Here is a 19783-nt window from a genome sequence, read left to right on the forward strand (position 1 = left end):
TTTCTTTTAATTTTTTTTGGGGGGCCCAAGACAGTAGCGTCCCAAGCTATAGCTTGTTTAGCTTACCCCAAGACAGTGGGGTCCTAAGCTATAGCTTGTTTAGTTTATACGTTAATCTGGCACTGGGTGTGTTTGTGTGGAAGGAAAAGGGTGGAAAGAGTGGTTGCTTGCCCTCTGGAAAGTTACTATTTTGCGTTGGGCTCCTGTCCATAAAAAGGAGAACTACTCTTTTTTTTAAGGTTATATTAAATATTCCCTCAGCAGCTGACAAGCAAGCAATATATGATGAATAATCCCTGGGTGGATTGTTTGGAGGCGACTTTTTTTTTAATGCTGCCGTTTAATGCACTCTTGACCCAAGAAGAACCAGGCTGGATCTGCCCAACCAACATCCTGTTGCCCACAGAAGTTAACCTGGAAAGTCCACAAGGTAGACGAGGAGAATTGTGTAATGTATGCACTATATTGGCAGAAAGTGAGGATGAATTAAAGAACTTTTTAATGAGCGTGAAAGAGGAGAGCGCAAAATATGGTCTGAAGTTCAACATCAAAAAAACTAAGATCATGGCCACTGGTCCCATCACCTCCTGGCAAATAGAAGGGGAAGAAGTGGAGACAGTGAGAGATTTTACTTTCCTGGGCTCCATGATCACTGCAGATGGTGACAGCAGTCACGAAATTAAAAGATGCCTGCTTCTTGGGAGAAAAGCAATGACAAACTTAGACAGCATCTTAAAAAGCAGAGACACCACCTTGCCGACAAAAATCCGTAAAGTTAAAGCTATGGTTTTCCCAGTACAGCGATACCTCGGGTTACATACGCTTCAGGTTACAGACTCCGCTAACCCAGAAATATTACCTCGGGTTAAGAACTTTGCTTCAGGATGAGAACAGAAATCGTGCAGCGGCGGCACAGTGGCAACAGGAGACCCCATTAGCTAAAGTGGTGCTTCAGGTTAAGAACAGTTTCAGGTTAAGAACAGACCTCCAAAACGAATTAAGTTCTTAACCCGAGGTACCACTGTAGTGATGTATGGAAGTGAGGGCTGGACCATAAAGAAGGCTGATCGCCGAAGAATTGATGCTTTTGAATTATGGTGCTGGAGGAGACTCTTGAGAGTCCCATGGACTGCAAGAAGATCAAACCTCTCCATTCTTAAGGAAATCAGCCCTGAGTGCTCACTGGAAGGACAGATTGTGAAGCTGAGGCTCCAATACTTTGGCCACCTCATGAGAAGAGAAGACTCCCTGGAAAAGACCCTGATGTTGGGAAAGATTGAGGGCACAAGGAGAAGGGGATGACAGAGGACGAGATGGTTAGATAGTGTTCTCGAAGCTACCAGCATGAGTTTGACCAAACTTCCGGAGGCAGTGGAAGACAGGAGTGCCTGGGGTGCTGTGGTTCATGGGGTCACAAAGAGTCGGACATGACTAAATGACTAAACAACAACAACAATGCACTATATTGAAGAGAAACACGACCCAGGAGAGCTGACTGAGAGGTGCAGCCTGGCTGGAGAGGTTTGTTGCTATTCTATGCAGACTCTCGGGCCTCATGAGAAGTAACTTCTGTTAAACCATTAACTCACCTTGTAGGGAATCTCTACATAAAGACCTAAGGACAACACAGCACTGTCCCTTCTTATCAGCAGCTGGTAGTCAGCTTCCTCTTGTCTTGAAGGTACTATACAGCCATCAGAAGCAGTAGTTTCTATTAGGAAATAAGAGCTTACTGAATCTAGTCCTGCATCTTGTTCTCACAGTAGCCAACCAGAAGCCTGTCTAGGCAGAGCATAGGCACCATGGCTAGTAGCCATCAAGAGCCTTCTCCATGAATTTGTCTAATCCTCTTTTAAACCCAACTTGCTAGAGCTGACTTCCAAAGAGGTATGTAAAGAATTGCTCCTATCAAGTATTAAGGGTGACTCGGCTTGTAGTGTGTTCGTTTATCTGTCCTACTTAAACTAATATTGCTATGTAAGTTATAAAGATCAAGGCATTGGGTATGCTTCTGAACTCTGGGCCTTATTCCTTGAGTCAACAGGCATGGCTCTGGGATGTACGAATCCATAATACCTGTTAGATGTCAGTGAGCTGTTTTACAACTCTATATTTCATCATTAAACTAGCTAAGCTATAACTATTTATTACTCATTTGCCTTTGAACAATGGGATTGCCTGTAATTTGCAGTTCTTTAACTTTGTTTGTTTTGAAGATTTATGCCCCACCTGTTACCCAGTGATCCTAAAAAGGGGAAAATGTGTAACTTGATTGGAGTGAGAGGCAGATAGAAAACAAACTAACACGCATGCACACATTTTATAACACACATTTGAACACAAAACTGCAACAAAATGTTACAGTGTAGAGTGTTCCTGTTCAGAATTCCAGCCATTCCATAACTTCGCCCTCCTCAATTCATGGCTGCTCTCAATCTTCATTGAGCTCTTTTTGGGAGGTTTCCCTACCCCCTAAGGGTTTTTCCCCTAAAAAATTTCATACTTCCCCAAGCCTGCTGTTGCCTCTCTTGTGAATGACACTCATCTTTGAACATTGATAATGGAGGGAATGATGATTAATCATGCTGCGTGTACATCACCTGAATTGCCCTATGCTTGATGACTCTGCCAAATACATTGGGTGATACAAAAGTTCTTTCTGTGTTGATTCATACAAACGATTACCTGATCGTAGTGTCTGAACAAATGCATAAATCACAAAGTAGGATGAATAGTCTGCCTAAGATGGGGTTTGTTTGTTTTTGACAAGTTATGACTTTGGAAATTGTCTAAATGTAAATAATGATAATGATAGCTATGTCGTTGGATGCCCTTGGCAGTGTAATCTTATTCACATCTACTCAGAAGCAATCTCCATCAAATTTAATGGGATTTACTCCAAGGTCAGTGTGTAGGATCGCAGCTTTAAAGTTCAGTGGTCAAAGGATCACATGATTAAGGGGGCTTTAGGTTTGTGCCTCTTAGACATCACCCCACCGCATCATATTTATAATCAACCTTGCATCAGAAGTTTTCTTTTTTTAAAAAAAAGAAGTCCAAAACTTCACTGGGCATTTAAGCCCTTAGGCATGCCTAAATAGCTCTTTGGGTCCTTGCCAAGGTCCTGGAAAGCTGTAATACTTCCCAATTAGCAAAATAAACAAATTCTCTCCTCTCTGCGCTCTCAGCAGGCAGCTGGATTAATTTACATTAGCTTTCATTTTAATGAGTTCCATGTGTATCTGTGCCGCATGTTTTCTGAACAGAGTCTTCTTGTTGCAAAGAGAAGAGTTGGGTGCATACACAGCAAAATCTTGATTAAAAAAACCACAAGATGTTATTGAAACACTTATTGTTAGTATGGATGGTCTGTTCTGATTTGTAAAATATTCTAAACTTCTCACTGTTCCGTCATTGAACACTCAAATCACAGCACACACATAGCTTAATTTCTCATGGGGAAGATTGATGATTTGGAATACCAATAATTGATTTTTAGTTTTCTTTTGGTAAGTTAGCCTTATGTCTTTCTAGAAGATGCATTGCAGTTCAGGGATCTAACCTTTAAAATGTGTTTCTAGTTAATTGGGGAAGTGTCATAGCTTAGTGGCAGAACATTTCCCCATGTTCCATCCCCAGTATGTTCAGGTAGAGAATATCCCCAGAGTGAAACCCTGGATAATCTCTTCCAGTCAGTGTAGACAATTCCCAAACTTAATGGACCAGTGTTCTGATTGAGTATAGGGCAGCCTCTTATGTTCCTTCTATGAGCTCTGCACTTTATTGTTTTCCTCTGACTAAGCAGGATTCAGAACCCTACAAGCAAATGTGTTTTATTTCCATATGAAATAAAACACATGAAAGTCAACTTTGAAGGAAGCCAGTCAACCAACCAACCAAGGGCCAGGGCGGGTACTCTCTGTACAAATCTAGGGGTTTATAAAACCCTCCATATCTTGATTTCTTTTGGGGGGGGGGTAGTTATACAGGGTGATATCCAACATTAGTCAAACTCAGAAAAGACCTATTGAAATCAAGACAAATAACTCAAGACAACTGATTCCAATGGGTCCACTCTGCATATGATTTAGTTAGATATCATGCAGTTTTTCAGAAGATAATAGCCATTTATATAGCACACATATTCCACAACTTTCACAAATAGGCCCCGGTCAAGCCTTGAAATTCCCAGTGTTCATTCCACAAAGCACCTGTCAACAAAGTATTCTGCATTCTACCACTTCTCTGGTGTTTCATATCTGTTTCATTCTGCCACTCTGGGGCATCTATTTTTATTGGTTTTTAACAACTTTGTTTTGTTTTGTTTTATTAAACAAGCCAGCTTGACCACCTTTTAAAAACTGAATTGGGGTGTGTTCTACAACATTTATGTATGTAAACCTTACAAGAACATCTCCAGAAGACACAAAATTTGAGTATTTTGCACATCTGTAGCAAATTTTAACATTCTAGATCAGGCATCCCCAAACTCGGCCCTCCAGATGTTTTGGGACTACAACTCCCATCATCCCTGACCACTGGTCCTGTTAGCTAGGGTTGATGGGAGGGCCGAGTTTGGGGATCTGGAGGGCCGAGTTTGGGGATGCCTGTTCTAGATGAATGTGTTTCCTTCCTATGATTATATTTTTTAAAAATAGAACGAATCATTCTAATTTCATTCATAGCAGTTAATGCAGGTTGAAGGATGAAATCAGATAATAATGTTGTGGAGGTTATCTGCAATTTTAGGATGCCGTTGTGAGATTTTCTAGAATCTGAATTAGGAAGGCAACTTGCTTTGTCCTCCATTATTCTCATCACTCTATGAGATTATGACCTGAAGAACATGGCCACAAACTGAGAATTAGATGGGATTTGTCATTTATTTCAGTGGGCTTAAGCACATGGAGCCCTTCTTTGAAATGTGCCCAACATTGACTGGTCCACAGAATCTAGTCTTGCACTGTTTCCTCATCTTAAATTTCCCATGAGGAATGCATATGGATTAGTTTCACTTCTGTAAGTCCTTGTTTGCAATACTCATTATCTTTGTGATTTATTTGTGAGAAGAAGCAGAGGGAAGAAAAACCCAACTAATTCGTACCAGATAGAGGTAAATTGAATTGATCCTTTTTGCCTTGCTTTGGGATATGATATGAAACACAGCTTTTGTTTCATTATTTATGTGGAATAACATGGTAGAATGCCCAAAGTAGCACACCACGTCAGAATTCCTTTAATGTGTGGCTTAATATTTATGAGTTTTGCTGAAAGTGTGATTACTCAAGGGATTGGGCATCTGAATGTAAATTTAGATAGAAGTGTCCTTACAGGGCTTACCTATACAGTCAGTATCAAGAGGTGGTTCTCTCAAGGTTACTATCCTGGGCATCAGTTCTCTTTCTAGATTCTGGAATATTTCAGCCATTTATTCTGAGCAGTTATCTAGAGTTTCTTCCTCAGAGATCACTTCCTGTACGAGAGATCAGTACTGCATTTATATAGCCAAAAAAGGATCCCTAATTTGCAGCTCCTGGCCATCCTTTTGCTCATTTCAACATCTGATTTATCCCCTTAAATGTAAATGCAAGTGCATTAGTAGCTCAAAGTGAATACAAAGGTTTGTGCTGCAGAGCAACTGTTCACATACAGTGCCTCAGACATGCAGAATACAAAAACGAGCACTGGGGTAGTATTAAATCAAAATGCCTTATTATCTAGGGAAGCAGACAGAGAAAGGCTATGATTGACACTTCATGCATTCCTTATGGCACAGTATTTCTTGCTTTGATTCAGAACAGAATTCATTTTGCAATGCAAGTATTTGCAACCATTCAACAAACAGGTGGAAAGCGTTTCAAAAACTGAAGTGTTAGGACGCTGCTGTCTTTTCACTAGTACCCGTTTAAATGTGTTTGTGGGAGTTGGAGTTATTGGTTTGTGTTGGTTGTCGTCCCTGTCCTTGTGCTTCTTTTTATCGTTTTTGTCTTCTGTGTGTTTATCTTGTATTTTTATGTTGTGAACTGGCCTGTTTAGCTCAGTGAAATGTGCATAGGAGAATTTGCCTCTGGATTGTGCCCCCTGTCCTGCAGCCAGCTGCCTTTCCTGCAGATTTGTTGTCGATGGTGTATCACACCGCCAGACTAGCAGAAAAGACAGGCTATAAAGTTTATGGGTAGAGGAAGCTATAAATCCCCAGAGCCCGCTCACTCTTTTTAAAAGTTCTGATGTTAACAAATAATTTGGAAAAGTGTCAAGGTCCCTTTCAACTTCTAAAGTCCAGCAAGCTGTAGCATGTGTTCACAGTACAGTGGTACCTCAGGTTACATACGCTTCAGGTTACATACGCTTCCAGTTACACACTCCACTAAGCCAGAAATAGTGCTTCAGGTTAAGAACTTTGCTTCAGGGTAAGAACAGAAATCGTGCTCCGGCGGCGCGGCAGCAGCAGGGAGCCCCATTAGCTAAAGTGATGCTTCAGGTTAAGAACAGTTTCAGGTTAAGTACGGACCTCCAGAACGAATTAAGTACTTAACCCAAGGTACTACTGTACCACCTTAGAGCACAATGAAGTTATCCCCCCCACCGTGCATTTCACAGCTCTTCTACCCTAGCTGTTCACATCAGCACGACTTCATTTGTGTCAGATTCATTCCTGTTTATGTACACATCACAGCTGAATAAAGAGCATGAAATCCACTCTCGACTCCAAGTATATTTCATCTACCCTATGCAAAGCTGGTGAAATCTTGGCTAGAGACAAATTAGGAATGGCTTAAGGACTTACTGGTGTGAATCTGGTTTGAGAAGCAATGCATCAAATATTTTATAACAAAGAACAGGCTACTTGTCCATATTAAGTAATGTGTTAATACAGATTAAAAACCCAGCACTGGAAATGCAGCGAGTGCACAGTAAACAGGAGTGTGAATACAGCCATGCTATCTGTATGCAAGGCAGAGCTTAACATCCCTTTCCCATGTTGCTATGCAGGTCGTCTGCATAAATACAATCTGCCAGCTTTGTGTCTGTACTACTACAGGTCAATCAATTCATGCTTCATGGTTTCTTTAAAAATTGAAAGTTTGGGTAGGGTGGTACTTCTGAGACGTCAAAGGAGAAAGAAAGTGTAACTTCATTTGCCAGCTGCACTTCCCTGCTTACCTGGGGGTGGGGGGATAGAGGTGCTTCCCAGCTGAGGTTTGCTCTTTGGAACAGAGCAAGGAGTCAGCAAGGTCAGGGAAGCTCTGTGGTGGCAGCACCACAGCTCTGCGCATGGCCAGCGTTACCAGCCTGGAGTTCTCCCGACCTTGTCACTTCATTCCCAACCCAACAAGCACAGTGCTGCCACTGCCTCCGCCCGCCAGCTTCACTATCCCATTGGGCTTGGCTGCCCACAGTAGTCTGGTAACATTCTCTCTGTAATCGTAGACAATGTCCCGTGGAAATAGCACTATGTCATGACATAACATAATTCCCAGGGGGGTTCCTGGAGAGAGAAAGACGTCATCATTCTACGACATTCTGTTCCAAATTACAGAAGGAGTGCTGACAGGCTGCTTGAGGTGGCAGCAAAGCATTTTGTCCTGGTTTGGTTTAAAAAAATTCCTGGCTTCCTCATCTTAAGAGAAGCACATCCCTGAAAGTTTCTTCAAAATTAGTTGCCCCTGAATGTCACTAATATTAATCCCCCCCAAAACTTTCACTGGGGATGAACTCAAGTGGAGGATATTACAAAACTACTCAGCAAACACAGAAAGCAAGGAATACTATTTCTAAAAAAGTTAACACTGTGTCCCGGTTTCTGTTTATCTCCTGTGGAGAAGTCCCAAGCTTCTGTTCACATTCTAATCAAATGCACTTGTATACAGTAATTGTTTTTCCTGACTATGATTTGGCTACATTACTTACACATAGAAACACAGCAAATTTCTCCTTGGACTGTTTTACTCACAAGTGCACCACATGTTTACCCACCAAGGACTATCATCGGCAAGTTTCCTTTTCCCTTTATTAGTATTTTTAAAATAGTATTGTTTTGTGGGTTCTTCCTTTTTGTTGCCTTAGCTTTATTTCAAAATAAATTTCATTTAAAAACACTTTAGATTTCACATATTCTAACAAAGCATTTGCTATATAAACTAAGACTCAAGGAGGAATAAAATGAGATATTGCTAGAGGGTTGTTGTTTTTTAGTTCCAGAGCAACCAGATCAAACTGGCTTTTCAGCTCTGTTGTGACTTCTGCAAAATCGTGATCAACCAGTGACCCTGATTCTCCGTGGCATCTATTCTATGGCAGAAAAGAAAAATCTTGAACTTCTTACCTGCCTTTTTATGAAGTGACATTTTGTTCTTCTCTTTAGTACTCTCTGCTTTTTGTTAGCCTTGGGGCCATGTAATGATCAGTGGTGTTGCACTGTATCTATATATAGCTAAACCATTTAGCCATTAAAAAAGCCTTAAGGAAAAAAGTTTGAAGGAAACCTTTTGTGTATTCTGCTTTTGTTCAGCACGACGTGTCTTCATTTTGCCAGTTACTTCTTCTTTGATTGGATTAGACATAAATATTTATCCACTAATGCCCAGTGTATAATTTCTGAAATGAAATTTGCAAAACGGGTCTCTCATCCTGCAATTAAGTCCTGTTGTGAAAAAGCAGGCCACAGGATTCTGATTAACAAGAAGTGGTGGCAGTATGTTATAAAACCACGGTAAAAATCAAACATTAAAAACTTCCCTATACAGGGCTGCCTTCAGATAACTTCTAAAAGCCAGATAGTTGTTTATTTCCTGCCCACAGGGCAGGCGCAACTACCGAGAAGGCCCTCTGCCTAGTTCCCTGTCTTTTCTATTTGGCTTGGTGGCGCCCTGCGCCACAGCGCCTGCCCATCAGGGTCACTGGGCTCAGGCGCCCAGCAACGGGAGTCTGGGAACAGCTGCACCATGTGCTGCTGGCGCTGGCCACCGCTGCAGCCGGGAGCAGAGAATCCCTCTGCTCGCTGCAAAGCGGCTCCCCATCCCGCTCCCTACCTGGCTCGGCTCCACAGCCTTGGGCAGGTGCTGCAGAGACGTGGGCAGCTCCATCCTCAACCCCGTGGCCGGCTCCAGCAGCCAGGCTCGGCTCCCTGCATGCTCCCGTTTAAAAAGACACGAGCTCAACCCCTCCACAAAGACCCCCACCCAAACCCACAACACAGCAGCAACCTCCTCCCTCCTTCTCTACTCCCAAATTCTGTGCATCGGGGCTGTGTCTCCCCCTTGCAATAGATGGAGGTGCTGTGCAGAGAATGGATTAAAAAATAATCACATCATTATGTATTTTGGGGCATTGGGGGGGGTGTGTGTGTTGGTGTTATGAAGACTCACTACTTCCTGTGCCCGAGCAGACTGGGCAGTCTCGAGCTACTGTGTCTAAGGCCCTCCGCTGGGCAGCCAATGGGTTTACACGTTGTGGGGGGCAATAAGAGGAAATAGTAAAATGGCCTGCCTCACAAAACTTGCTTTGCACAGGGGGAGCGCCGTGTGCTCTTTGTGCCTCGTCCCGGAGGAAAAACTCCCTAGGAACAGATCCTACCCTCCCACCAAAAAAATAAATCTGCCTTTCCAATTTAAATATCAAATGCTTGCTTCTGGAGCGTGATCTTGGTCATCTGTGTGGGGTGTGGAATAAAGGAGTTCTAGAAAGGGGAGGAGGCGTTTGAGCAGCTTCTATCATACAATTTTTTTACTCTATTAAGGGGCCAGATTGTGGGGGGGGGGCACACGTATATGTGTGTGTATGTGTGCATATAGAGGTCACCCCAGCACATGGCATTTCATTTCTTTCTGATCATGCTGCTTACGGTCTATCTCAGCAGGAATATCTGTCCCCTAATGCTCATAACTACCTCCCAGAACAGTTATATTAACCCCTACCTCTAACTCATGAAGCTTTTATCAAATTAAACCCTTAGTTTTCATCTGTTCCTGAGTTTTGTAACTTGATTTGAGTATAGTCTTACATGGTCTTTGGACTCGGTTGCAATCAGTCAAAAAACAGCTTTGTATGTGTTATAAACGTGCAGGCATAAATGGTATATTTGCCTGTAGATGTGACATTGAGACTAAAAATTAACTGAAACTCATTCTTTATTACCTTCTTTTTTTTTAATAAAATTTTTATTGGTTTTTTAACACTTAATAATAGACAATACAAAACAATACAAAAACAAACAAACATATAAACACGTATAATTTCTTCACATTTTTTTTTCCTAAACCTTCTTTCATCGACTTCCTCATACCTCCCCTTTCTGCATCCCTGTTTTGAAGTTTTCCAGCAAGCCCCAATGTCAATTTATAACACTTTTTTTCCCTTTGAATCCTTTTTCTCATATCCATTTATTTTTCCCCGCAATTCTGTTTTACCTGACCCAAAGCATTTTAGCACTCATTAATTTTGCAACAGTTCTTGAGATAAACTTTAAATTTCTTCCAATCTTCTTCCACCGTCTCTCTCCCTTGGTCACGGATTCTGCCAGTCATCTCCGCCAATCCCATGTAGTCAATCACCTTGGTCTGCCATTCTTCCAGTGTGGGTAGTTCTTGTGTCTTCCAGTACTTTGCTAGAAGTACTCTTGCTGCTGTTGTAGCATACATAAAAAACATCCTATCTTTCCTTGATACCAATTGGCCCACCATGCCCAGGAGAAAGGCTTCTGGTTTCTTCACAAATGTGCATTTAAGCACCTTCTTCATTTCATTATAAATCATTTCCCAGAAGACCTTAATCCTTGGGCACGTCCACCAAAGGTGGTAAAAGGTGCCTTCAGTTTCCTTACATTTCCAACATTTATTATTGGGCGTGTGATAAATTTTTGCAAGCTTGACTGGGGTCATGTACCACCTATAGATCATTTTCATAATGTTTTCTCTTAAGGCATTACATGCCGTAAACTTTATACCGGTGGTCCATAACTGTTCCCAGTCAGCAAACATAATGTCATGACCGATATCTTGTGCCCATTTAATCATAGCTGATTTAACCGTCTCATCCTGTGTATTCCATTTCAACAGCAAGTTATACATTCTTGACAAATTTTTAGTACTGGGTTCCAAAAGCTCTGTTTCTAATTTTGACCTCTCCACCTGGAAGCCAATTTTCCTGTCCTGTTTAAAAACTTCATTTATCTGATAGTAATGTAGCCAATAATGTATTCATAATCCACAATTAAGAATCCAGTTGAAGGTAATAAAGAATTGGCTACATTCTTTATTACCTTCAACTGGATTCTTAATTGTGGATTATGAATACACCTTGGCTGGAGTGGCTTAAAAAATATTGAGTTTGTTTTCAAAGTACGTATAAAGTACATATTCTTATAGATAAATCGGAATTTTAAAGTTTGGAATGGGCTAGAGAAGCTGAAATATTGATAAGGACTGGATATGCCTGTGTCTTTTTGAAAGGAGAAACTATTTCTACAAAGATCCCTGGGAAGGTGGTGCCAGCATCTCAGAGCCCCCATGCCACCTTCTTAAAGTTGGAAGCCGGGTGTGCTTATAAAAATACTTGGAGAGATAAACTGAAACTTCAAAGTTTGGAAAAGGTCAGAGAGGTTGAAACATCAAAAGGACCGCATATGTCTATATTTTGCTGAAAAGAAACTATAAGGATCTTCAATTGTTTGCAACTCCTCATAGACATTTCAAGGGAATTGGATGAGTGAGAACTATCTACTCTTCCCTTCCTGTGGTTCCCAGCAACTGGTATTCAGAAGCATCACTGCCTCCGTGGAGGCAGAGCAGAGCTATCCTGGCTGGTAGCCATGGGTAACCATCCCCTCCATGAATGTGTCTCCTCTTCTTATGAAGCCACGAAGACTGGTGCCCACACATTTTGTTTGGCCTGAGACATTTTTCTGCCTGTGGCAACAGAGAATCCTAGAATTGTAGGACTGAAGGGACCTCAAAGAACATCTAGCCCACATACCCCCCTGAAATGGAAGAAGGCAGCACACACATTCACTGATTCCATGGACGGAGTCCAACTGGAGGGGTGGCTGGGTTTTATTCTAGCTCCACCAACTCTGGGAGTTGATGTGATTTCAAAATTTGCAGAGAACAAAGTTAGGGGAAATGGGTTTTAAGTGCTTATGCTCACAATGTTAAGTAAATAAACCAGAAATTAGCACTTGCAACTGTAAGTATCTTATTTTTCCTTCTTTTAATAGTTTCAAAGGGGGGTTGACAAAAAAAAATTCGCACCGGGTACCACCTGACCTTGCTATGCCATAGGGTCGACAACTCTGGGAAATGGGAGGCAGAAGGATCTTTGCACCACGGTGCCGGATATGCTTAAGATGGCCCTGTCCCTGTAGCCTCACTACTCGCAATGAGGCACCCACCAGAAGGCCCTTGTATCTGGATATCAGTGTCTGGGCTGAATGATGTGGTAGAGATACTCCTTCAGGTGTACAGAGCTGAAGCCATTTAGGTCAGCACCAACACTTTGAATTTTGCTCAGAAATGTACTGGAAGCCAATGTAGATCCTTTGGGACTGGTGTTGTATGGTCCTGTTGGCCGCTCCCAGTCTGGCAGCCACATTCTGGATTAGTTGTAGTTTCTGAGTCACCTTTAAAGGTAGCCCCATGTCGACCACATAGCAGTCCAAGCAGGAGATAACCAGCACATGTACCACACTGGCAAGACAGTGCACAGGCAGGTAGGGTCTCAGCTGGCATACCAGATGGAGCTGGTAGATAGTTGCCCTGGACACAGAAAGCTACTTAGTCCTACAAGACTTCAAGCCACGATTCTGCCCCTTCAGGATTTCTCCAGATGCCACCTGAGTGCTGGGTGACAAAGCAATCCCAGACACTTGCTGTGACATACTCTAATCTTATGAGCCTGAGTTCTATGGGGCTCTTCCTGCTTCATACTGCATATTGTTCAGCCCCTCATGGCTTATGGCAGGGGTTGCCAACATGGTACTCTTTCACCTGTTGTGAACTACATCTATCACCTCTGATCATTGGTCAGGCTGGCTGCAACTGATGGAAGTTGTAGCCCACAGCATCTGGAGTGTACCACATTAGTATGGCCCGGCCTATAGTATGCTCAGGTTCCCATCTAGCTGTAGATAGATATCTCCTTTTCCTGCTTGCATGTGCTGCATTGCAGTAAAATACACTGTTTAAACAACTTGAATTCTTCTCTTGATTTTTTTCTTGCACATTAGCAATTGCCAGCAATTATATCTTATTTCACAGGTTCTGACAGGGTAGAATAATAAGAGAGTGCAGTTCCTAGACCATGGGTAAGCAGACTAAGGCCTGGGGGCAGGATCCGGCCCAATCGCCTCCTAAATCCGGCCCGGGATTATTATTTTTTACATGAGTAGAATGTGTGCTTTTATTTAAAATGCATCTCTGGGTTATTTGTAGGGCATAGGAATTCATTCTCCCCCCCCCCAATATAGTCCGGGCCCCCCCAAGGTCTGAGGGACAGTGGACTGGCCCCCTGCTGAAAAAGTTTGCTGACCCCTGCCCTAGACATTTGAAGTTGAATGAAGAAGGTTGGGTTTCCTGCATGAGATAAATAAATTGAATCTCAGAGCATTTTGCTTCCTCCTTGTCCTCCTTTTTTCTGAGGGAGATTGAACTGACTTTCAGCAGCTTGCCAGTTATGGTGGTTTGTGATCTAGCTGGACCTAAGGACCAATGAGGCTCAATGAAGAGTTATGACATCAGGTAGTTAGTGGCACACAGTTGCCTGCCTGAGAAACTGCATGTCAAGGCCAGTCACCACTTCTCATTCACCTAAGCAACACTTCAGCTCATGCAGCTGGCATTTTCTCAAAGCATTAACACCAGAGAATACAACTGAGAAGAAAACAAGACAAGGAGCATTAGAGCGTGTGGAAAGGAGATTTTGCTGTGTCCCACCCAGATCATGAAACAGAATGTCTAGGAAAAAAACTCAAGATGATGATATTTCCAACAACATTCCTGATGGAGCCAATTTCAAAAATCTACTGAAACTGTTTCAGAAATTAGTTGACCAGACAGTTGCTCAGAAAAGGGATGAAAGATTAGGCTTGTATATAAAAGATGCTGGTAAGTAATCCGGTTGTAGACGCAGAGGGGTGGAATTTGGGGTGATAAATGCATTTACCCTTCAGAATGAATTAAGTCACCCTAGAAAGGAGTCTACCATTTCTCCCTTTCTTGCTCAAAACTTTCTCTAATATTGGGACCCAGGAAGCCGAAGATCCCTGCTGTACTATTTCATAAATAGCGAGACAGAAAAGGGATTCCAAATGATAATGAAGACAAAACTAAATTCTCCGAACACTGATGATGATGGATTGCAGCACGAGGTGATGGTTGGAAAAGTATCGAAAATAGCTGTGCTGATGTGTTAGCTTTTGTCTTCTTTTCTTTCATTGCAGAGGAAATTGATTACGATAAATTCTTTGCTGAAGTCCAAAGGCTGTTTGGTACAGATGTGAAACCACAAGATGTTAAAACCTTCTATAGGAAGATTAGCAACAATCCTGATGGGCGGACGGAATGGTGTGAGGTAGATATGTTTTAATAATAATAATAATAATAATTTATACCCCGCCCATCTGGCTGGATTTCCCCAGCCACTCTGGGTGGATTCCAACAAAATATTAAAAAAACAATACAGCATTAAACATTAAAACTTCCCTAAACAGGGCTGCCTTCAGATGTCTTTTAAAAGTAAGATATAGTTGCTTATTTCCTTGACATCTGATGGGAGGGCATTCCACAGGGCAGGCGCCACTACCCAGAAGGCCCTCTGCTTGGTTCCCTGTAACCTCACTTCTCGCAGTGAGGGAACCACCAGAAGGCCCTTGGCACTGGACCTCAGTGGCCGGGCTGAACAATGGGGGTGGAGACGTTCCTTCATGAATACAGGACCGAGGCCGTTTGGGGCTTTAAAGGTCAGCACCAACACTTTGAATTGTGCTCTGAAACATAGTGGTGTTGCTGTTTGCGGTGCATAAATGTGTCTTGAGCTCAGCCCTAGGTCAAACCAATCCAATCTTCATTCTCACATATGAAACCATTTACAAGAAAGATAATGCTGATACACTTTTACTATTACTACTGACACAAGATACCATGCTAAGTTAAACCATAGCTTAGCTGCTGTCCCACAGTGACCTTAAAAACCAAGGGAGGAGCAAAGGCCATGTAAGTGCCTCCTCGGGAGCCAGCACAGTCATGGCAAGTTGCTCTTTGGTTAACTGTGGCATGCGAACCAGGCCATTATAACAAGGTTACCAGATTTTTTTCAAAGAACCCAGGGACACTTTTTTAAAAAAAAGAGAAATCAGTTGACCGGGTGGCCGGGCGCTCTCGTTCCTGGCTTGATTTGGGTCATGGTGTGTGTGTGTCAGCGGTACCCTCATGGCTGTGGCAGCGGCAGTCTCAGCAGCCCAGAGCCAGTCTGGTAGCACAGTTGGCTGTGGCTGGCTTCAGGAACTGCTCACTGCCATGGCGCCTGCCATTTTGCCTCTCCGGAAGTCCCCATATGATGTGTCTTGTGCTGTTGAACCAATCACACAACATTCATTCCCTACTAATACATCTACAACACTTAAAATATAAATCCGGGGACAGATTTTGTCTGGAGACAGATTTGTAAATCCGGGGACTGTCCCCAAGAAACGGGGACATCTGGTAACCATATATTATAATGTGAAGGAGTTGGTAGGGTGAGACCATGGGGATCAGGAAAGGCTTTACTAACTGAGGCAGTGAGGATGAGAGGGAGCTATCTTCTTGGGCAGGAGGCTGTCCCAGCACAGAGAATGAACCAATTTTTTTGCCTTGCAAGTGTTTTGATCAAGTTTCTCCTGCATTCCTACTTATGGAACAAGAAGAACCCAAGGAGGATAGCAGCTCAAGCGAATGATTGAAGGGCTTGCAGTCTGTTCAACGTTGCACCCACAGTAGATCATCTCCTCTGTGACTGAAACAATGCATAGTTAGCTCCTAAATAATCGGAGGAGTTGCCTTTTATAAGGAGACTGAAGTGGGCTTTGTGACCATGAAAAGCACTTCATCAGGAAAGTGAACTCTTGACAATTTCTGCTTAAATGATGTTCCAGGGAAGCGCATGAATTTAGCTGATAAAGGCAATTCTTATAATTCACACCATTCATTTTCTGGCTGCTGACTAACTTTATGCTGCTTCAGCTCACGGAATAGTAATCACTGGAAAGTAGCCTGTGGTTTTTGGTGAGGCTTTTCTGAGTGCGAAGGGGGATGATGTTACGAACAACAAGTGAGAATATTACCAGTTCAGCCATGCTATATAATTAGCACACAGGCTCCAGGTTATGGGATACATGTGTCTCAAACCACAACTCCCAGCAGTGTATCTTCGGCACTGCTCCGCCTTTGCTCTTGTAGAATCATAGAATCTTAGAGTTGGAAGGGACCCAAGGGTCATCTAGTCCAACCCCCTGCAATGCAGGAATCTCAGCTAAAGCATCCATGACAGATGGCCATCCAACCTCCGTTCAAAAACCTCCAAGGAAGGAGAGTCCACCACCTCTCGTGGGAGTCTGTTCCACTGCCGAATGGCTCTTACTGTCAGAAAGTTTTTCCAAATGATTAGTCAAATCTCCTTTCTTGTGACTTGAAGCCATTGGTTCGAGTCCTACCCTCCAGAGCAGGAGAAAACAAGCATGCTCCCTCTTCCATGTGGCAGCCTTTAAGATATTTGGAGATGGCTATCATATCTCCTCTCAGTCTCCTCTTTTCCACACTAAACATACTCAGCTCCTTCAAGCGCTCCTCATAAGGCTTCGTTTCCAGACCCTTGATCATCTTGGTTGCCCTCCTCTGCACACGTTCCAGCTTGTCAACATCCTTCTTAAATTGTGGTGCCCAGTATTGGACACAGTATTCCAGATGTAGTCTGACCAAGGCAGAATAGAGTAGTACTATGACTACCCTTGATCTGGGCATACAGTACTTGCTTGTTGTATACAGTAGAGTACAATCACCTTTTTTCATTTTGCTGTCCATGTCAGCCATTTTGTGCTGGCGTCCACAATTCTGTTGTCAATATATGAGCACTGGTACCTCATTTTTAAAGCAAAGCACTGCTTATAAATATTCATAAACCTTAAATAAAAATGAACTCTACAAGTGGTGCTCCTAAACCACGGCTTTTTCCTGCAAAAAGTAGAACTTGTACCCTGGAGTTCTTTCATCGGCTACCTCTGATTTTCATGTTTAAAGTATTATGCGGCTAGGGCAATGAAGCTCACAAGCAGCTACAGAAGCACTTGATAGGCTGCTCTCCATAAGGTGGAATGTGATTGGCTCCAGAGGCAATTTGGGGTCCATAAAGTTCTCTTCAGATGAATGTGCTTCTGATTACAGTGCCTTTTTCACCAACTAGATCAGTAGACCGTAGCTAAGTGGTCCATGTATTACACCATTAACCTTTTGAAAGCTGCATTTAAATCATTCTTTTGCCTATAAATCCTTCTTGTCTTCTCTAGGGTTGGAGAGGAATTTAAAAGAGCGCTTTGCTTCGTTCTTCATGTAAACCTTTGCTAGCAGTAAGAAAAAAAGGGGGAGGGAATGAGAAGCTGGAGCCTGCAAGAAAGGGGAAGGCGAGATCTGATCTCTTTCTCCACGGGGTGTGGATATGAGGGGTTTGCCCAAGAAAGGATGCTAAGAGGGAAGTGTTGCGGATTCCTCATTCTGTACCTTATTGATATTGCTATATCATGGATTAGATGTACTGTGCAGACAGATTCTATATCTGTCATCACAACAATCCTTGGCAATAAGTTCTTACTGACCTGGACCTATGAGTTGTTTCACATATTCACACAGTTTGTGCATTGGTTACTGCAATGAACTGCATGTGGGACTTCGGTTAGTGCAGAATGCTGCAGCAAGATTGCTGAAAGGAATCAAACCTTGTTAGCCTTTCACACCTCTGCTCAGGGACCTGAACCAGTTGCCAGTTTACTACTGGGTCAAGTTCAAGGTGTTACTATTCATATATAAAGCCCTTAACAGTTTGGGACTGTTGGGATTCGCAGGATACTGAGTAAGTCTGCAGGCTTCAACAGGCTGATGCAATACTCTGTGAAGTGCTGGGTCAGAGTGACTCAGCAGGAGTGTGATCAATGTGATTGGCTATCACCTGTTTTAAAAAGGAAAGCCTGCTCAACAGTGGTTGTGGTGGTTGTGCTGTGGTGTGGTGGTGCTGTGGTGGAGAGTATTCGTTTGCCTTAAGGAGCAGGTACTCTGTATGGACTGTTTTTGTAAATACTTGTATATAGCTCACATTAAAAAGACTGCACTGAAAAGAAACCTGGGACTCTGAGCGTTTCTGCTGAAAGCGCCGCGAGGAATTCGCTACAGGGACCAGTTTACTTGCAAGATCACCTTTCCCCATATATGCCCACTTGACTGCTTCAGTCTGAGGAACTGGCTCTGTTACAGATGACACATCATACCTGATCCTCATTTGTAAGAACCTGATATTTCAGTGTGGCAGTACCCACCCTTTGCAACTCCCTGTCTTTTGAGATCAGGCAGCCACCTTCACTGTGCTCTTTTCAGAGCCTGCTAAAAACATCTCGGGTGAACTTGCCTTCTTCCACTTGTGCAACAATGGATCAAAATTATGGTAGAAAACTCGATACAGAATTACAAGAAAATCAAACGATATCTAATACCCCATCAGCCATGGAGGTTAAGCATCATTAAAAGATAAGGCACTTTGGCTGGTATGCCAAAAGGCCCTTAGGATTTGGTTACATAGCTGAGAAATGCTCAAAGTTTATCTGTTGAAACCACAGCTAAATTTGCTTTTGAAGACAATGGCCATTTTCCACAAGGGACTGAAATCATGTTTCTGTTTTCCCTGTGTCTGTAAATCAAAGGCAGACCTATACACTGACTAGAAAGCTTTTGAAATGACTTCTTTCTGTAATGAGCCATCCCATATTTTGTGTGCTGAGTCTGATTTTCATTTCAGTCATGCCTGGAACCTAATTTTGGAGTCCTCCTGAAGGCTTTCTCCTGGACAAAAGGAACATAGCTTTTCTCCCCACCCCCCATCATCTTGCTTGTTGTTTCTACCAACCATGAACACAGTATGAAACAGTCTAGAGAAATATGTAGGTTCCCAAAGAGGAGACAGCAGTCTCCGGAAAAAAAATTACATATCACTTGGAAAGACAGGCAAACTAATTGCCAGTGTACTAGAAGAAGCAAAGATCACCAGTGTCAAAGCAATGATTCTTCAGCATCAACTTTGTTGGACTGGTCATGTTGTTTGGGTGCCTGATTATTGTCTTCCAAAGCAACTACTCTATTCTGAATTTAAAAATGGAAAACATAATGCTGGTGGTCAACAAAAGAGGCTTAAAGACCCTCCCAAGGCAGATCTAAGAAAAATGTAGCATAAACACCGACAACTAGGAATCACTGGCCTGCGAGCGCTCAGTTGGAGAACAGCCCTTACCAAAGGTATCATAAACTTTGAAGACGCTTGAACTCCAGACTTGAACTCTCACACATTCACACTAAGCCATGGTTTGACTTAGCATTGCATGAGAAACCAGCTCAGCATATCCTTCTGGGTTCTATCTAATTGTTCAGTTAGCTAAAATTGCCCCTTGATTGCATAAAGATTTTTTTCTTTGTAATATTCTTCTTTGGCCAGCTCTTCATAAGCCCTTGCCTCTTGCCCTCCTGTGCCTCAATTATTGGTCCATTCATCACCAGGA

At 42.7% G+C, this 19783-nt stretch overlaps 1 protein-coding gene across 1 annotated transcript in view; it reads left to right on the forward strand.

Annotated features, from left to right (window-relative positions):
- The first annotated feature begins 13747 nt into the window (after positions 1-13747).
- The window catches only part of WDR64 (WD repeat domain 64), a 69131-nt gene continuing 63095 nt past the window's right edge, over positions 13748-19783 (forward strand). Inside the window, exons 1-2 of the mRNA XM_083604239.1 lie at positions 13748-14099; positions 14435-14565. Of these exons, the coding sequence (XP_083460365.1) occupies positions 13946-14099; positions 14435-14565 (285 nt within the window). The 5' untranslated portion in view covers positions 13748-13945. The remainder of the gene's footprint in view (positions 14100-14434; positions 14566-19783) is intronic.

The sequence above is a fragment of the Podarcis filfolensis genome, assembly GCF_964270895.1.
Source record: "Podarcis filfolensis genome assembly, chromosome: 3".
Classification (NCBI taxonomy): domain Eukaryota; kingdom Metazoa; phylum Chordata; class Lepidosauria; order Squamata; family Lacertidae; genus Podarcis; species Podarcis filfolensis.